At 42.6% G+C, this 17275-nt stretch overlaps 1 protein-coding gene across 2 annotated transcripts in view; it reads left to right on the top strand.

The window, feature by feature from the left end:
* npas1 (neuronal PAS domain protein 1) overlaps positions 1-17275 on the top strand; it is a 39943-nt gene that overhangs the window by 16581 nt on the left and 6087 nt on the right. The window contains exons 4-9 of one of the 2 annotated variants that reach the window (XM_044203042.1): positions 6867-6934; positions 8712-8801; positions 15755-15929; positions 16114-16226; positions 16639-16835; positions 17013-17119. In XM_044203042.1, the coding sequence (XP_044058977.1) occupies positions 6867-6934; positions 8712-8801; positions 15755-15929; positions 16114-16226; positions 16639-16835; positions 17013-17119 (750 nt within the window). Of the gene's footprint in view, positions 1-6866; positions 6935-8711; positions 8802-13641; positions 15059-15754; positions 15930-16113; positions 16227-16638; positions 16836-17012; positions 17120-17275 lie in introns of those variants that run through there. The other variant, XM_044203043.1, reaches the window with a different exon arrangement.

The following is a 17275-nucleotide window of genomic DNA, read 5'->3' as shown; positions in this document are numbered from 1 at the left end:
GATCTGATATCTTGAGTATTTTATTAAATGTTTGGTTATTTTTACAAGCAGGTCACACAGTCTTAGCGGGGCCAAGGCTGAAAATGTGATGCTAATTTGGACATCAGTTTGAACAAGTCTACCCACAATGCATTGGCAGGGTTTTAAGTGTGATGCATGACTTTAATTCCGTTAGTGGAATGTGGTCAGAGATGAAGCTGAAAGGGAAAGGAGGACGGAGAGGAGGGGAAGGGACAAATGTAGAAGGAATAAAGAGAGAAAGAGGAGAGGAAGGAGAGGAGAGTGTGTGTGGGGGGGGGGGGCATTCCTCCACTCTCCCCCTTGTTTTTGGACAGGTGAGGGCCAGCGGAGAAGGAAGGAAGGTGGAGGGTGGAGGAGAGGAGAGGGATGGGGGAAGGGGAGGGGCCGGTGTGGCTTTTGTCTGCTTCCCACGTTTCAAAGCCAGTCTTGAAAAATGAATAGACAGAGGAAAATCAATTGCATGACCTTCACAGAGAGAAAGAGAGAGATTGAGAGAACCGGAGAGGGGGGAAAGATGGAGGAGAGAGACAGATTATGGAAGGAAAGGAAACGAAAAGGAAAGGCTGAAGGGAGGAAAAGTAAAATGACCCATGATGTTCATTTACATTCAGTGTGTGTGTGTGTGTGTGTGTATGTGTGTGTGTTGTGTTTGTTTGCAAAGCACACTGAAAGACTAAACCCTTTTATTTGAAATCATTTATATTTCAAAACCCTCTATGTTGAGTAAATTTTGCATTGGGGGACAATTTTTTTCTATTTTCCTTCTTTTTTATATGTCCCTTAAAAGAATAATTACAGTTTATTTTAACCAGAGCCTTATTTTCGTAGCTTTGTCTATCATTTCTACGGGTTAAGATCTGGGAACAGCAGCAACATTGCTAAACAGCAAGAAACACAAGCCGTCAGAGGATCAGACAGCTTGTAAACAAGCTAGCAGTTTAGCCAGATTAGCTAAAGCATTTGGTTTGTAGGTAAAACCAAAAGTGAGTAGTAATAACCCCTCATTAGACAGGAAAACTGTGTGCACACAACTACGCTAAGTACAGAAGGTCAAACATGAATCAGAAAGTCAGTCTGTAAAGTTTGATGAATGTTAACGATGTAATTTTGGGTAATAGTTTTACCGTTTGCCTTTGTTTTCTTTTCCAAGTAAGTTGGAGGTTTGTTTAAAGAGTAACTTAAGTTACAGACTGAAAAGCAGTGTTTCACTGCCCTCTTGTCTTGAAAGTGTGTTTGACACTGACCACACCCCACATCACTGTAGGGTTTGGTTGGGTGTGGTCAGAAATGTGCTCTATTTCACCTGTGACCACACCCAACACCATACCCAACAGTGATGTCATGGTGTACTGACACACTCTGGAGTACGCTTCTACATCACTTCAGCAAGGTGGGAAGCATAAACAAGATTGAAAGTTGCTCTTTAAAACCTGTATGATCATCAGAATCCTCTTGTTTCTTGTAAAACTTGACCAGTATTGGATTTTTGAGGAAAATAACAATTTTGATATTTGAAAATTTAAAAAAACAATAACAACATATTTGCCAATATGCATTTTTTCACAAAACACATAACATAAACAAACATATTTGATAAGGATGCCTTAAATTTGGTCATCTAAGAACTGTGACCAAGATATGTACAGAGAGGGATTTTAAAGGTAAATCTTTCAGTGCTCGCTGATGGACAAACTATGTAATGCCAAATCGGTTTCTAAATTAGCTCAAACATATCTTTGACATTTCTGTGGTGCAATTTCATGTTTCTTATCAGCCTAGTCAGTTAATACCAAGATATCTGTGATAAGCTAATATATATAATCAAAAGTGAGTACAATCTTATCATAAAAGATAGAACCTCTTGCCAGAACCAGAATGTGAACATTTTAAAATCTCCACAGTTTGGGCATTTTTAAATGAAGCAGTCTAGGTTATTATAGATAGAATATTTGTCAAATTTACATTTAAGTAAAACATTTTGGTTGCATAAATTCTCTTTATACAAATTTGTAGCAACTCAACCTTTAGCAGGTGCAATACGGCAGCTGGAGAACCCCTCAGTCTTTTTACAAGGTACAGTACAATGACAACTCACTGCCAGCAACAGGGCCAGCTGAAGTGTTTTACTGTCTCTGTTAGTGAGGTCAAACACACCTCTCTCCTCCCCAGCATTGGTGACATTGACTTTCATTCCGCCTCCCCTTGCTCCCTCTCTCTCTCTTTCTCTCTGCTCCTTTCTTTTACTGCCTCTGTCTCCCTCACCTCCCGTCTGTCTCCCCCACCCTCTTTGCGTTCTCCCTGCATCTGCCTCCCCTCTAATTCACAGCGTTTAAAGCAGACGGGGCTTTTAAGGGAAGTTAATTGCACTCAAATTATGTTCGACCGCAAAAGAAGTGAGGGAGCGACGGAGGGGAGACAGAGAGATAGAGGAGAGATAGAGGGAAGGAGGGAGGGATAGATGTCAAAGTGAGAAGATAATTGCGCCAGAGAGGGACGCTGCGATTAGGGTCACTCTTTCTGTCTGTCGAACAGCCGAAACGTCACATTTGGATGGTAGTAAACAACTTGGCAGGTGATCAGGCTTTTGTTTTGAAAGGGTGAAACTACGGCAGCAGAGCCTGACTTGAGAGACAAAGATGGATAAGAAGAAAGAAAGAGGGCACTGTTATCTGTTTGGTTCCCATGGTAACATCCTAACCTGGTTAAAAAGGTTGACACTGTGGGGGTGGAAAGGAATACGGTGTGCGTGTATATGGTTATATGCATGTAGGTAGAGGGATGTTTATCTGTGTGTGTGTGTGTGTGTGTGTGTGTGTGTGTGCGGCCATTACTTATGGACTTAACTGAGACTAAATTATGTATTAGACAGAGGAATAATGAAAATCATTCAAATGAAATTTCTATCTTTTCTTCTCGTGGAGCGCTGGGGAGACCCCGAGAATTGACCTGCAAGTCAGACTAAAATTAACGTGTCCGATCGCGCCCCAGTCCCATTCTCTCTTCTATTCCCACAATGAAATTAAACCTCGTGGTAGAGTCTGGGAAGCTAATGAAATGGGAGTCTGACTGAAAGGGGCGATCAGAAATCTCAGGCGCACACACGGGTCTGCATCCAAGTCTGTACACAAGCATGTACATATTACATGCATGTACACAGAAGCAAAAGTACTAAAGATGAATGTATATTCACATAAACTATTTTAAAAGATAATTCCAGTTTATTACAACTTAAATCTTATCTTATTTCTCTATTTCTACGATAACATTGTACTCACCAAAGTAATTGCTGAGATCTGGGAACATGACAACAATGTTACAACTAAATCAGACAGGGCAAGGAGTGAGTCATCAGACAATCAGACAGGTTGTAAACAACAACAGTTTGGCCAGATGACCTAAACCTCTATTCAGTGCAAATCCTCTGTCTGTAAATGGTCTTTTCAGAGCCCAGTAGGTAGCGGGGGTAATTTTTGCATATTTTGCTCAGTATTACATGTAAGTATTACATGATTTAATTAAGTAATAACCCATATCACAATTTTTACCCTCAAATTAAAGGTACCTTGTGCATGAGGACGCACATGCATGTGTGGTACACGCACACACACAAAGGACAGTTTAGGTAATAAGTTTATCGTTTGTCTTTGTTTTCTCTGTTTAGAGTTTCTTGTCCTATCTATTGAGTATCTGACTTAGTTTTAGTGATAATGCAGCATTCACAGATCTCAGCATTGAACTTGGTGACTACAGTGACCCATAGGAATGATGGCCAAAACTATACAAAATTAAGAATGCAGTTTTTTGTCAAATGAAGGATCATTACCAACATTTTGGGTGCACTCATTTGCAGTTTTAACTCCAAAAAAACATTTAGATAATCTGACTACCTGTCTGATCGTCTGACATCGTTGTGTCAACGTTGCTGCATTCCCAGATCTCTGCAGTTAACTTGATGAGGACAATGTTATTATTCCCGATAGGAGTGAAGGCCAAAACTACAAAAATAAGAGCCAAGTTGTAAAAAAATTTTTTTTTCCTTTAAATGATTTTGACAGATGAATAATTTATTTTCACCCACTAAATAAGTTTATAATTAGATAGGATATTATAGAAGTGATAATATTCAAGGATACAAAAAGAATCATGCAAGGCCCTCACACACACACATACACACACGCACACTCACAGAAGTAGGGGTTCACAGCACCACTACAGAAGAATCTTTGTTCTCAGGGTGAGATACCAACACCGCTGTGAGACTCTCTCTCTTCACATGTGCACACGATCGTGCATGCGTCCACACACACACAGACACACACACATACCAGGTCCAGTGTTTTGGTTTCCTGGCTGCCCTATTGTACCCTGGCAGTCTTTAATAAATGGTCCTCTGTGTATTTGTGTGTGTGTGAGTGTGTAGACTCATCCGTCAGTCCTCCTGGCCTCATGTCACATCCAGCGTTTCCTCCGCCCCGCTGACACTACTCAGCACTACTGATCACCCACCATCACCTTCACTCCTCCAGGGATCTGTGGCATGAAACTTAGGACACGCACACACACACACACACACACACACACACACACACACACACACACTCTATTTCTCTTCAGTTGTGAGGCATGCACAAACTAACATCACGGTGTGTGTGTGCATCCTTTTTGATTTATTCTCATACGGTCATGATGGGGGTTGCTTCCTCCAGACTCCCCAGCGCTGCAGCTCCATCGCAGCCCCAAGAGGGGATAGGCAGGCAGAGAGCGAGATGGGCTCCCCATCCCCCCTCCAGGCAGCGACTGGCTAGGCTGAAGGGTCCCAGCACCAGACCCCCTTTCATAGCCCTGAATGGACTTGCCTTATTTATATTCACACTCTGTCACACAGGGGGACCCCAATCTCACAATGCCACTGTGGCTTTGTCCAGCAACTCTGTATTTATGTGTGTGTGTGAGTTTGTGTGTGTGCGCGGGTATTTGTGTTGTTTAATCGGAGGGCATGTTGCCCCTGTGTAGTCTGTGCATGAGAATTCATTGCTGTGTGTATTCCTGAGGTGTGTGTGTGTGTGTGTGTGTGTCTATAGCTCTAATGGAATGCCTCCCTCTTCTATTCACTGAACCCACATCACAAGCAGGCAGCTGGGCAATATATATGTGTGTGTGATTGTAAGTGTGTGTGTGTGTGTGTGTGTTCCGACCCTCCCTCTGTGTTCAGTTGTAACCCAGAGCAGTGCTTTCATTTTCCTGTCATAACGTGTATTGATTTCCCTCAGCCTTGCAGCGACACACACATATACACACACACACACGCACAGATATCCGATGATCCTTAACACACAGGCACACACACATGCACACATTCATATGCTCTTGTACACACATATTTCGTGTATACACACACACACACACACACACACACACACACACACACACACACACACACACACACACACACACACACATAGTTTGTCTCTGTCGGATAAGGAACATTGTGTTCAAAAGCAGCCCTGTTGGAGTGAGATTAGTTCTCATGTATGGTCCCCACTTTTGCAATCACACACTCGCAGGTGCACACACACCGTCACATACTCTTTTTGACATAAAACAGTAAATACGGCTGATTGCTAAATTAATCTTCCACGTCACTGCAGCCCCTCATGCCCGTGTTTGCTTGGGAGAAAGTGATCACTCTCGCCTTCCTTAGTGTTTTCTCATTTTCCCGGCTGTACACTCTCTGCTCCTCTCTTACCTATCTTAACCCCCCCCCCAACCACTTCCAACTCTATTTGTATTGTAATTGCCTTGGTAAACAGCACCACTTTGGCACTGAAGCAGCTCTGATAGCTTGTGTTTGGGATGCATTAAGAGTGGCAACGCAGACACTATGAGTGTGTGTGTGTGCGTTTGCGTGTCTGGCGGCAATTGAGTGATGTGCGTCATGCAGCCCCCCCCCCCCCCCAGCTCAGGTTTTTTAGACCTGCAACCATACCCATTCGGTCGATTCTTCTGAGTGGTTCAAGTTTCATTTTTCATTTCAGTGCAGATTTAAAGACGTCACAGAGATGCCACTTGATTACAAAACCCCACAGGTGAACAAGTCATATTTACAGATGATTTTGTATAATTACTAATATGTCATAGCTGCATTAACCCAATCTGAAAGTGGAGTAACTGCCAAGTTTAATAATCACCTTCCTGATCCCTACAAATCACTGTAAATGTCCACAGAGTTACAATACGCAGCTTTCTTTTCTTATTTCCTTATCCAGAAAAGTGAGCTTAGGCTTTTGAGAAAACAAGCCCCACATTTTAAAGGATACATCTTACACTTTCAGCTATTCGAAATGGAAGGATACAAACAAATCAAACTATTATTTCTTGTGACATATAATGCTTTTATTAGTGAGCTGACAATAGGGAGATGACAGATTATCGGAGGAGAGAGATAAGGAACAACATGCAACAAAACTCCGCAGTGGGACTCAAGCTGGAGACATTGCATTGAGGCTCTGTAAAACCCCAGGGCACCCATAACTCTTTTTACAACATTTTATTTTACAGCGTAGCAAAATTCTTCATAGATATTTTGATATTTGTGCAAACTGCAAATTTCTTGTCTCTACAGTACAGTATGTGCTTGTTAGACAGGTACTGTCTCAAATCTATATTAACATGGCGAAATTATATTTGTATCTGAGTGGTAAGAGTGACCATGGATGTCAAAAGAGTCCCTTCATAATGACACTATCTTATCATCACTCTCAAAGCTTTTGAACATGTAGTATCAAGTAAAATGTGTCTGTGTCTGATTTGTCTGATTTGTGTTTTTTACTAATTTCTCTCTGCAGTAAGACGATCATCTCATTCTCTGGCTACTGACATGTTTGAGCAGCACCTAGGGGCGCACCTCCTGCAGGTAACCACCACAGCACCTACACCCTCCTTCTTCTATAATGATTATAATGATATCATGTAACTACATGTGTTTACATTGTGTATTTGAGATGTTTTCATACTAGTGGGTTTGCGAGACTAATCTTCCGTCGCTGTCCTGTGAAAACCACACAAGCTAAGAAAAACTGCCCTGTTTGTACCAGCTCAAGTCTTCCTTCCTCAGTCTCTCAGACTTACATTTCCAAGCAAACTCCTAACACATACTCTCACATTCACACACGGACACCCACACATCTCATAAATCTCAGATGCTCGGACGATATCGTTGGCTGCCAAGGAATGCCTCCCTTTGCACTGACAGATGAATGGAGTCTGAGGGGGTTTCTGGGTCAGGAAGGCTGCAGGGATGACGAAATGCAGGATGTAGAGACAAAGACTCAGAGGAAGTTGCTAAGAAGGTAACACTGCAGAATGTAGTTTAGACTAGGAGGAGGCTGAGGGAGGAGAGATGGTTGGAAAAGCAACCAAAGCAGAGAGGGATAAAGAAAAACTTGAAGGATCATAATGCTTTTATGTCTTATGTAAAGCACTTTGAATTGCCTTGTTGTTAAAAGGTGCTATACAAATAAATTTGCTTGCTTAAGTAGGAAACAGGTAGGAGTGGGAACAGGCAGAGAGAGAAAAAAAGAAGAGGGATCAGAGGATGAGAATTTAGAAGTGAGAAGGTTGTAGTAAAACAAAGAAATGTTACATATGTCTGCTCTCTTCTGGTATTTTAAAGAGGAAGGGAGACTTAGGCAACGGCGCTGATAGAAATCAAATTAACGCTCCAGAAAAACTGTATGATTCTTCCCTCCCAGCCGTCCTCCCGCCGTAATAGCCTGATAATTGCACTTTAGTTCTCCGACATTCAGGCGGCTGGTTTCTCCTCGCCGCGACACACGACGCCCCACACCCCGGCCACACATTTGCATACTGGATGTGTCAGTTGCATAAATTACCACTGCCACTTTAAGCACTGGGCCGCCAAAATAGCAATCATTCTTCTAGAGCAAAGTGGCCCTGGTCTGTGTGTGTGTCTGCGGCTGAGGCTGTGTCGGCTCACTCCTGGATGCTTGTTATGACGATTAGTATTATTCTCTGAAGCAGTCCTCTCTAATGGTCTGGCTGTATACCTTTCAATTCTCATTAGAATCACTGCAGGCTGTAATGGCGCTGGTTCTATCTGTGTCTGTGTCCGTACCAGTGTCTGGGTGTGTGTTTGTGTGTGTGTGTGGCTGGAGATCCAGGACTAAGCTGTGGTTCTGAGTTTATTACAGTTGATTGAAACAGCTCTGGTCTATAAGCTCAGTTCCTCATGTCTCTTTGCTCTATTTGTTTATGTATGTTTGTGTGTGTTTGTCTAAATGTCTGACAGTGTGTGTGTGTGTGTGTGTGTGTGTGTGTGTGTGTGTGCGTGCACATGTGTGGCATTTTCATCTCTATGCTGCTTTCTGTGTGTTTAGTAATGCAGGTCTTGTTGACAGCTGTTGTGTGTAGCTGCACCTTGCATCTATGGGAGTTGTTTCATGTCTGTTCACATTTATGCGTGCGTGTGCGTGTGTGTGTGTGTGTGAGTGTGAGCGGCACTTGTGAATTGAGAGAAGAGGCCGAGGGTTGATGGGTTGTTTGTTCTCTAGCTCATTGTAATTTGTTCGATACACACTAATTGCTCTAATTTGTCTGTCTTGTTTCTGTTTGCCTTTTTGTGTGCGTGTGCGTGTTGGTGTGTCGGTGGGTGTGATGTTTTTTGTGCACAGTCTCTAGATGGCTTTGTGTTCGTGGTCAGTCATGAGGGACGGTTCCTCTACATCTCAGAGACAGTTTCTATCTACCTGGGACTCTCACAGGTAAGACGACATCATTGCACACACACACACATACACACTAGAATAATCCTTTGTATACAAGTACATTTGCACACATGTGCCTATCGTCTGCTTACACTTTCATATCCCCTCCCAGGAGTGTGTGTGTTTGTGTGTGAGTGTGAATATCTTTGACTGCACTCTTTGCGCTCATCTCTGGAGTGCAACTCTCACGGGGGCAATGCTACTCTCTCTCTCTGCCTCTCTCTATCGCCCTCTTTCCCTCTCCAGGTGCTCACCTCTGTTGATTGCCTGTGGCCTCTTGTACTGTGAATGTTAAGTCCTGCCATTTTGCCCAGATGCATAAATAATAACAGTAATTACTGGCCCAGCAATCAAAGTGTCGCCCCAGCGCGCTGGGCCTGTCTAGGGGAACAAATCGATAGGCATCTTAAAAGCCACATTGATTGTAGGGAGGGGGAAAAACACCAAGGGGGATGGGAAGATAGATAGAGACAGCCGGAGAGAGAAAGAGAGGGGGAGGAAAGGAGGAGAGGTGTGATAAGCGAGAGATGTTTCGAAGTAAGAAGAACCAGTACAGCCTGAGCGAGAGAGAGAGAAAAAGAGGGAAGTTAGTGCTACAATAACAGAAGTAACTGAGTGTTTTTTAAAATGTAGAAATTTGCTGTGATTGAGGGTCCATCCTTGGTGACATTAAAGGATAACTTTGGATTTTTTCTACTGTCTTAGTACACTACTCACATGCTATATGTCAGCCATTGGTTACTTTAATCATTTCCCCTGTCTATACTGGCTGTGAAGCGGCCAGCTATTAACACAACCCCGCCATCGATACTTACGGCATAGTTTTTGATTTATAGTTCAGCGTTGAATTTCACCCATTAATGGCACTCTTGCAACACCAGATGGATGTATTGTACATGTATGTATTGTGCAGGACATATTGGTCTTTAATTAAATTCCTCACAGTGTTTGTATTCTATGATTTAGAGCAATGACGGGATGGTTCGTATTGTCTCATTACTGAAGAGGAGATTAGAATGTCATTGTTTTTCTTCAACTTCCTTACATTAGGCAGAAAAGCGATGTTTTGCTGTCCTCTTTGGTAGAAAGTTTAACCTCTGCCCACACCCTGGATCATTGATAATAATAATTTTATTATGTATTTTCCTTCATTTCCTTTTCCAAATAAGTTGGGGGTTTGTTCAAAGAGTAACCTTTTTAAGAGACTGTGGTTGGGTGTGGTCAGAGATGTGCTCTGTTGCACCTGTAACCACACCCAACAGTGATATCATGGTGTACTGACACAGCCTGGAGTACACCTGTACATCACTACAGCAAGGTGAGACATTAAACCGCTGGAGGTCAGCATAAACAAAATTGCAAGTTGCTCTTTAAAACTTGTATGATAATCGGAAACCTCTTCTTTCATGTAGAGCCTGACCAGTATTGGATTTTAGAGGAGTTAAACCGCAGGAGGATGACAAAAACAAAATTTTATGGGGGTTTTAAGTTACTCTTTCATGTTGTATTCACTGTCAACAATCTCCACCGGCATAGAAAACTTGTAGGAGAAAACACAAGCAGCCCATGCTGACTAATCACAGTTCTTACAATCTCCATGCGGTATCTTTGTAGCCGCCATAGCTCTGATGTGCACTGACATTTTTGAGGAAGGGCACATCAGCTTCGGCACCTACGTGCATAGGCTCCACATCAAGATGAGTCATGTTAGGAGGAGATCTCTTCACAGCCAGTATGAAGAGGAGGAATTATTATAGTGGCCAATAACTCTTTTAATGTACACATGGGCATGCAAGTATTGTATTACATACAACAGAAAAATACAAACCGGCCATGGAGTTTCATGGGTCTTCACTTTACAATAAACAATGCACAGTGTGCATGCACACTCACACAAAAAGATGAAAACATATAAGGGCAAAAAATTTAAAGATAACCAGCCAAAACAGTAAGATTGAGTGGTGGAAGCCAGAAGACAAAATGAAAAGGAAGCTACAGAGAGACAGAGAGAAACATATAGAACCAGACAGACAATTACAAGAGAGAAAGAAAACAAAGGACAGGAATAAGGGAGAGAAAGAGAGACAGTGGTAAAAAGGAGAGGGAGAGTTTGAGTGTGTAAATAGAGTTTAAATGTGCAGTAGGAATGAAATTCGCCCTGGGATTGCCTAGGTAAACAAGACAGCCGAGGCTTTGGTGGAGATGCTAATAAAACAGAGCTGTTCTTATCAGCTGAGCAGATGGCCTAACCCATCACATCTACTCAAACAGGGCCTAAGCCATCAGCATTCTAATGAAATTATTTATGATCGAAGATTACGTTCAAAACCTTGAACATACAATGCCACGTTTACCTTCACGAAAAGATGAGAGCGAGCGGGGATGGAGGGGGTTTATGATGAGAAAGAGAGACAACCAGAAAGGGCTGATAGAGTTAGGAGTTGAGGAGATAGGTTAGGGGGATATATGAGAGGGAGCATATATGTGTTTATGGACACATACGATGAGAAAGAATAATGTACAAAAAGAGAGAAAGAAAAGGTGGGAGGGAGAGGACGAAAACACAGGGGAGAGAGGAAGGACAGACAAACAAACGATGTTCTGAGTGAAAAAGTAACTGGTGGTTTGTTTTAGAGGGCATGTCGCCCCTGTGGACCTCCCCTGCCCTGCCGTTTCCTGTCCCCCCCGTCTGACCCTTCTGCCCTGGCTTACACCCTGGGCTACTCCCCTGACAGGGGGGTTGCTTAGCAGGCTTAGCCCAGGTCAGGCACCTTGACCAAGGGCACAGCCTGCCGCCCACTCCCCTGGCGCCCCCAGGTATATTTTTCTTCTCACCGGGTGTCCAGGCAGGAGGCACGGGGATAAACCTGGAAATGAGGAAGTAGAGGGGCCAAGAGAAGGGTGGATGGAGTATAGGAAGATGAAACAAAGGCTGGAGAAGATGAAGAATTAGAGGGAGGAGAGATGGAATGGATGGAGTAAGAGTAGGGGCTGGGAGGAGAAGGGATAAATGGGGTAAAGAGAAGGGAGGAAGGATGGTAGATTAAGGGAGGAAAGAATTGATCTGGGAATGGTTAGTATGCAGCCCCCGCTCCCCCTCCCCCCTCCCCCTCCCTCCCACTCTCCTCTCCCATCAGTCAGTGAGGGCTGAGGGCTGAGAGTGTGTTGTGGACCACTGCCCGGATGCCTCATACATATTAAAGCCCCCTGCTATTATTTATATCATGTCTCTCCTTCCCCTGCTTGCTGCCCTCCTCCTTCCCCTCATCCCCACCACACTGCCATACATACATGCACGTGCATGTCTGCGCACACACACACACACACACACACACACACACACACACACACACGCACACACACACAAGTTCACACAGATGCACTGACAGACAACTACTCACACAAACAATGACACACAATGACGCGTAGAAACACAAAAACAGACAGTCTAGTCACATACGCAGAGAAACAGAGGCGCGCTGTGTGCGTGCATACACACAAACACACACACACACTTCGAGAGATTTGAATGATCTCGGTCTCTCCTCACGTCTCCCTTCGCGCCACATTCTATACCTGTTTTTATGTCTGAGCCTGACTCATCCTCTCAATCGCTCCGTCTCTTTCTCATCTTCTCATTTCTGTCTGATCTTTTTTCAATCCCTCCCTCCTGCCTGTGATGGAGTGATATTATTCGGATAGGTCTTAAGCCCGGTAAAGCCCATAAGGACCTGCTTGTCTCTCTACCTTGTTTTCCAATACCACAGGGCCAGGGGATTGTGTCTCTTTCAGATGGCCGGTCCAGTGTTCTGAGCAGAGGTAAATTTAGCACTTGTTTAAAAACGACAATTCCCTTTGCAGAAGAATCGCTATTCATAAAACACAGACACCTTGACCACAGATAGATAGATAGATAGATAGATAGATAGATAGATAGATAGATAGACAGACAGACAGACAGACAGACAGACAGACATATCTCGTTATAATCAGTAATAATAGATCCCTAAAGCAAGGTTCATCCAGAGTTTTAGAAACCAAACCTAGTCCATTTACTTGTCAAATATTCAGCCTCTTCATGTGTATATGCGAACTCTTAATTTTTAAAACATTAATGAGCGAGTCAGTTTTGATGTCAAAATAAAAAGGAATGTGGCAGGAAATCCAGCACCTAGTAATTACACTGTCGATGTTATCTATCACTATCTGCATAGAGAAAGAAAATAAAACACTTATCCTGAAGATTCAGGGTGTTGTGAAGCTTTCTATGTAACCTCTCTAATACGCATGATATATATTTTTAGGACCTTAAACATTATAGACTACATTACATTTAAAGGATGTTTTATAAAATTAAAAAATATTTAGCAAATATACTTTTTCTTAAAAGAGAGTTACAGTAGTAATTTTGTTCCTCTTTTTCTTGCAACCATCAACTTTGATTGATGACGCTATCTATGGTTAATCACTGTGATAACTGCCAAAACAACTTCATACAACTTAAAGCAACTATAATCAATATTCTTATAATAACAATGTATCAAATGACAATGTGACAATGTGAAAGGGGTCACTCGTACTGATGAACCTACAGAGAATCATCACCTGAATGAACGCTCTCATTTCGTCATTTTCGGCAGACAAGCAGCTGTTTTCAGTGACAAAGCTCCACTGTACACTACCTGCTTATCACCAAACGGCAGACAGACACAGTTAGAGACTAGCTGGTAAACATAGTGGAGCATTTAGTAGCTAAAGAGCTAGATATTTCCCTCAGGAGTTGGTAGACACCAAAACAGAGCTAAAAGAGAGTGAATATTAAGACTTAGGGTTAGGGTTAGGTGGTCAGAAACACAACTCCCAATTAATGACAATGTTGCTCCGTAACTGCTGGATGTTTAAATAAGCAACTGTTTGGTGGCAAGTTACAACTTAAAACATGAGGATATGATATATTTTGTGTTCATAACTTGTTTCTGCTGTCCTTTAAATTCACAGTGAAATGGAAGTTAGAGCATCTTTATCTTCTGTAATGTAACAGATTTCCGAGTGAAACGGAATGTGTGGGCAGGGTGTAGTTACAGAAGGAATTAGGAAGAAATCAAATCTTTCCGATGTGATTGGATTGAAAGTTGGGGAATACATATGGTCTATAGTGAGAAACTGACCTGTAGAAGACTGTTGACATCCACCCACACCTGTTGTTAGACCAGGAGAAGAGGACGAAGGAGAAATTAATACACTGGACCTCAACCATATTCTTTGGAAATGTAAACAACGTTTTTGCCAACTGAAATCCAAACACACACCTCCTACTGTGATATTACTCTGCTAGCAACTATCAGAGGCTCTCTTTGCCACTGTGGCATTAATACCTACAAGCTGATGTTCAAGTGCGGTTTATGGTGGGCGGGGTTAGCTGCAGTCACTCCAAATCACGCTTGACATGATACATTTCTGTAACGCCCCAGAGTTTAAGATAAGTCATCAAAACTATTTTTAAGTTTCACAGGAAGAGAAAGGAGAGATAAAAATATTCAAAAAGGATTTCTAACCTTTATTTAGCATCTAACAAGAGATAACTGAACACAGGGATGTAGGATTTGAACTTGTAAAATATATTTTTTATCTCACTGTGTCTTTAAACTGGTATATGCATTTTGACAAGTCCACACATTTTATATGCCCTCTGTGATCAGTATATGAATTGATGAAGCCTTTAGAACTTGTATATCAGGGCGTCCAGTGTCTGTCCAGTGTTTTAAATGCCTAAATAGACATAGAGACAAAATAGATACATAGGTAATATGTCAGTAGGTAGCCATTTTCATATGTCTTCAAATTCTGGTAGAAGCAAGTTTTTTCAATATGTATGGAAATTACTCCATATGGTGCCTATCAAATCTAGTATTTAATAATATGTTTATTACAGGTGGCACAGTTCCAAAACACAGGGAATCCCCCAAGAGATTAAACCCAGTCTGGGACTAAGAACCTCTATCCCTTCTCTTACCCTCCCTCACTGTGGGGTTTACTCCATCTTTACCCCTCTCTGTTCACTCATCGTCCACCGCTCTCATTCTTCCGCTCCCCGCCTTCCCTGTTCCCACCTCTCCCCGGCTGTGATGTCCTTGAGGGCCGGGCTGAAGCTCCCATAAAGCCTGCAGTAAATGGCTCTAATCCGGTAATAAATGGCTGTGTCCTACAGACAAGGGTGTGAGGCTGCTGCAGCCATGGCTTTATCAGATGGAATGGTATTGGCACACACACACACACACACACACACACATTCACAGATGTAATAGAAGCTGCATACATGTGTGTAAGCATGCATGCTCTCTCTCACACCCACACACACACTCATTTATACAGTTTCAGATGGAATCACATCTGCTCCGATTGTGCTGCTTTTATGGATGCCATGCAAGAGCAGCACCACTATTACCTTTAAATGATTAGAGATGCGACTATGATGCATTATGATGATAGGATCATATAGAGCTGTATGAGCTGTTGCGTTGCTCTTTATGCCTGCTGGGATAGACTGTAACTGAATGAAGGAGCAGGGAGGGACACGGGGAGTAAGAAGAATAGTAATGTGACCTTTGGAGATACTTGGAGTTCACCTGTTTTTAATCAGCAAATACAATTGATTTTTATCTCCCCTGGTTTTATTTGTGTAATACTGTAGTCAATTGGTCCTCTGAGACTGGACTTATATGTATGTGCATGTGTGTGTGTGTGTGTGTGAATGTCTTACAACCTCCACACTCCTTGTTGAGTTGTAACCCAGAGCAGTGCTTTCATTTTCCTGTCATAACGTATATTGATTTTTCCTGTGTGTGTGTGTGTGTGTGTGTGTGTGTGTGTTTGTGTGTGTGTACTCACTCATGTGCGGGCATTTGTGCTCTAAGCTTCTGTTTTTGAGCAGTGTATGTGTTTCTCTTCAGGTGGAGCTGACCGGCAGCAGTGTGTTTGACTACATCCACCCAGCAGACCACGTCGAGATGGCTGAGCGGCTAGGAATTAGGCCCCATCTGAGGGCCGAGGCCGGCTGCCTCACGGCCCCTGAGAGTGCTTCCAGCTCCGCATCCACTTCCTCCCTGGCTGGTACTCCTGAACCTGGTATTGATTATACTGTCATTTTATAGAGCGAAAACTGAAAGAAATAAGAAGATTCTTTTCATTACATTTGCTGAACTCGATTTGCATCATCAAAACAACAAAAACAAAGTAAAAATAATTGAATTTATGACAAATCCTGTAGGAGGAATTTTTTTGTTTTTACCTCTTCTTTCATTCTCAACAGCTCCGTCTAGTCCTCATTCTCCTGCTGACGATCCTCCCGATCGCGGCTTCTTCATCCGCATGAAGTCCACGCTCACCAAAAGAGGCCTGCATGTCAAGTCTTCTGGATACAAGGTAGAAGTGGAAATAATTTATCATAATTTGAAAACATACCTTGTATTATGCACACTTTCCTGATTACCTGCTTGTTCTTGGGATGGTAAAATAACAAGCAGACCCTTGTCATTTAGTTGTGCATGGCCAGTGTTTCATAGCACTATCGAGTTGGTCATTTACTGTTAGTTTTATGGCTCTGACCTTATTTCACACTGGACCACCTCACATAACAGTTTACTGCACTCACTGCTGTAATACCAGTGCTGTTGCATTCTTTAGCTTAGGGATCTGATTTTGTATTGTGTTTATGTTAAATGTATATTGATGAATGTGAAATTTCTTTTTGTTGCTGTTATTTTCTTCATCTTGTATTATGTAAAAAATGGCCCTTGTGTGAAAGGAATACACACTGTTGTCTTCTGTTTGTCAGGTAATCCATGTGACAGGACGAATCCGCTGCCGCCCTGCACTTGTGCCAGGCTCCACACGCTCAGTGCGTCGACCAATGGGTTTAGTTGCACTGGCGCACACACTCCCGCCCTCCACGCTTAATGAGGTCCGCATGGAGAGCCAAATGTTTGTCTTTCGAGTGAACATGGACCTACAGGTCACATATTGTGAGAACAGGTATGGGTTTTGTCCATTTTTTTTAAAGTTTTTTGGTAAGGACATTGAATACACACTTTCATGTTTTTTCATGAGTAGTTGGCAGAGTACCCTGCCAGTTGGTAGTTTTAGAAGACATATCTGCTTCTGCTTAGTAGACAAATGTGTTTTTTGCTCTTTTGTCATACTTCTTTACAGGATCTCAGAGTATATGGATCTGACCCCAGCAGAGGTTGTGGGACAAACCTGCTACCACTTCATCCATGTAGAAGACCTGGAAAACCTCCGGCAGAGCCATGAGGACTGTGAGTTACATCCATATGCATATGTAGTATATATAATTCATCCCCATCCCCTTATTCTGCACAGTGTCTGAACTTGGGGGCTTGATGAATCAAGGAGAGTCTGTTGAAATCTCATTCTGTCCTGTTGTGATAGGCGCCCTCTGCTGCCATCATTTT

This window comes from Siniperca chuatsi, linkage group LG7, assembly GCF_020085105.1.
Source record: "Siniperca chuatsi isolate FFG_IHB_CAS linkage group LG7, ASM2008510v1, whole genome shotgun sequence".
Lineage (NCBI taxonomy): Eukaryota > Metazoa > Chordata > Actinopteri > Centrarchiformes > Sinipercidae > Siniperca > Siniperca chuatsi.
Note: the sequence above shows the minus strand (reverse complement) of the source record. Positions and strands in the feature narration are given on the sequence as shown.